This window comes from Nuphar pumila, chromosome 4 (assembly GCF_984573655.1).
Source record: "Nuphar pumila chromosome 4, dmNupPumi1.hap1.1, whole genome shotgun sequence".
NCBI lineage: Eukaryota > Viridiplantae > Streptophyta > Magnoliopsida > Nymphaeales > Nymphaeaceae > Nuphar > Nuphar pumila.
In genome coordinates, this window is record NC_143252.1 from 115,015,282 (window position 1) to 115,018,169 (window position 2,888).

The 2,888-nt window shown below is 35.7% G+C and overlaps 1 protein-coding gene across 1 annotated transcript; it reads left to right on the forward strand.

Moving 5' to 3' along the window:
• Window positions 1-528: 528 nt before the first annotated feature.
• Window positions 529-2,556, forward strand: LOC149840699 (uncharacterized). The gene is made up of 4 exons (XM_090004528.1): window positions 529-641; window positions 724-828; window positions 927-1,280; window positions 2,364-2,556. The coding sequence occupies exons 1-4, from the start codon at window positions 579-581 to the stop codon at window positions 2,448-2,450; spliced, it is 609 nt and encodes a 202-aa protein (XP_089860654.1). The 5' UTR covers window positions 529-578; the 3' UTR covers window positions 2,451-2,556.
• The last annotated feature ends 332 nt before the right edge of the window (window positions 2,557-2,888 follow it).

Here is a 2,888-nt window from a genome sequence, read left to right on the forward strand (position 1 = left end):
AGTGTATATCGATAATCGACCGTAAGTATTTTGTTTTCAATTATTGCATATCTTTTAAATATTTTATATTGATATTTACTGTGTAACAATTCATGTGCAGCACGATGTTTGAGCCACAAGAAGTAGTACGGGAGATTAGGAATTCACTTCTTCAACATCTACCAGGACCAGTTGCTCAATGGAAAGAGTACCCAAATGAGGTGTTAGACAGATTGTGGTCCTCATTCATGGTATACAGTTGTTCCTCATAGTTAATGTGTTTCATATTTAATTTATTTAAGCAATGTCTACTAACTTTCTGAAAATATTTGTAGGCTTCGAATCGCTTTGCAACTACGGTGGAAGAAAATGATGCAAGGAAGGTGTGGCAGAAGGTGGCTGCAAATCGATTTGCAGACATGCTGCACACTATGAAGACTGCAACAAAAAAAGCATCTGACGTAGTAGATGATCCATTACTGTGAAAGGGCCATGGTCCTATTACTATCAGGAGAGATTACTGGGATGAAATGTGCGATAAGTGGGCGGGAGATGCATTTAAAAATCGCTCTGCGAAGGCTTCACAAAATCGATCGAAGATGCCCGAAGCCCATCTACACACAGGTGGATCTAAGACATTTGGGAGCCACCTAAAGAAAATGGTAACTCATCAATATATAATATTAATTTTATAAGTATTGTTGCAAACTTGTGTACTAAATCTTTTGTCATTTAACTTCGCAGGAAGCAGAAAAAGGAGGCAGTGTACCATATAAGGATGTGTTTGTAGAAACACATAAACGGAAGACCACGGGAGTCTTCGTATCAGAGAAGGCGAGAACGACAACGGTATGTATTAATTCTATTAATAATCATTGCAATATATATGCAAGTTATCATAATGTTATCATTAATTATTAATGAATACTTTAAACATTATTTTGTAGGAGGCATATGAGCAACAGATGGTAGAGCGATATGGCGAAGACGCTACTCAGCATCCATCATTTGATCCTACAGCATGGGTGACTGCAGCAGGTGAACCCAAAAAAGGTCGCGTGTTCGGGTTTGGGAGTAATATGAACACTTCACCAGTTATTGGTTCTTCCAGTTACGGCTCACCGACTTCTTGCGCCGACATAAGCTCCAAGCAGCCGACTATTCTTTCCGGTGATGATGTACGCGAGATCATTAATGAATCACTGAATAACTACTTCCAATACACCGTCGCCCCCTTTCTCCGAAATGAGATCAAGGCCGTTGTTCAGGATAGGGGATCTTCGATTCCAGGTCCCTCTCAGGTATAATCACATATATAGTGTTTTTGACTGTCTTAAAGCACATCTGAGCATGGTAGAATCACATATAGGGTTTTTCTAGATGCCTTAGAACACATATGAACATGCTATAATCACATATTCAATTTTTTTACTGCCTTAGCACACATATGAGCATGATAGAATCACATATAAAGTTGCTTTGCCTGCCTTAGAGCATATATGAGCATGCTATATTCACATATTCAATTTTTTTACTGCCTTAGCACACATACGAGCATGATCGAATCACATATATAGTTTTTTGTCTGCCTTAAAGCACATCTGAGCATGGTAGAATCACATATAGAGTTTTTTTATATGCCTTAGAACACATATGAACATGCTATAATCACATATTCAATTTTTTGACTGCCTTAGCACACATATGAGCATGATAGAATCACATATATATATATATTTAACTTTTTGTCTGTCTTAGCGCACATATGAGCATGATAGAATCACATATAAAGTTTTTTTGATTGCATTAGAACACATATGAGCATGCTATAATCACATATTCAGTTTTTTGACTGCCTAAGAACACATATGAGCATATTATAATCACATATTCAGTTTTTTGACTGCCTTAACACACATATGAGCATGCTATAATAACATATAGAGTTTTTTAACTGCCTTAGAACACATATGAACATGTTATATATCATTTATGATAGAATCACATATAAATTTTTTGGCTTTGCCTGCCTTAGAGCACATATGAGCATGCTATATTCACATATTCAATTTTTTTACTGCCTTAGCACACATACGAGCATGATCGAATTACATATATAGTTTTTTGCCTGCCTTAAAGTACATCTGAGCATGGTAGAATCATATATAGAGTTTTTTTATATGTCTTAGAACACATATGAACATGCTATAATCACATATTCAATTTTTTGACTGCCTTAGCACACATATGAGCATGATAGAATCACATATAGAATTTTTTTATTGCCTTAGATCACACATGAGCACATGATAGAATCACATATAGTGTGTAATTTATTTCATTATATTTTGTTTATCAATACTGACTGTTCTTTTCTTGTGTAGGCTGCTAGCGATAATCAGGGTAGTGGAGCTGAAGGGACAGATAAAGACAATGAACAAGAAGACGCACAAAATCTTGGCGATGATTAGAGGACTGTGTTGAAGAAGTTCTATTTTTTTATTTTTCCTAATTGTAATTGTTGAATTATAAATAATTAAACTTCTTAATTTTAAGGTGGAACGATTAATTATTATAGATACTTGTTATATGAATTTTTTTGTGTGGTTTGTTTTTTATTTACAGGAAATATAAATTGTACAGGAAATAGAAATTGTACAGTTCTCGGTAATTAATTTTTAAATAATTTTTTTGATTTTTTTTTGTTTTTGCGACGGATTAGCGACGGATGATTCCGTCGCTATTCATATTAATCTAGCGACGGCTTAGCGACGGAACCATCCGTCGCTATTCATATTAATCTAGCGACGGCATAGCGACGAAATTAAATCCGTCGCCAAGCCGTGGTCGCCGTTTAGTACCGGCGGATTGGCGACGGAATATAGCGCTCGTTATTCTGTCGCAATTAG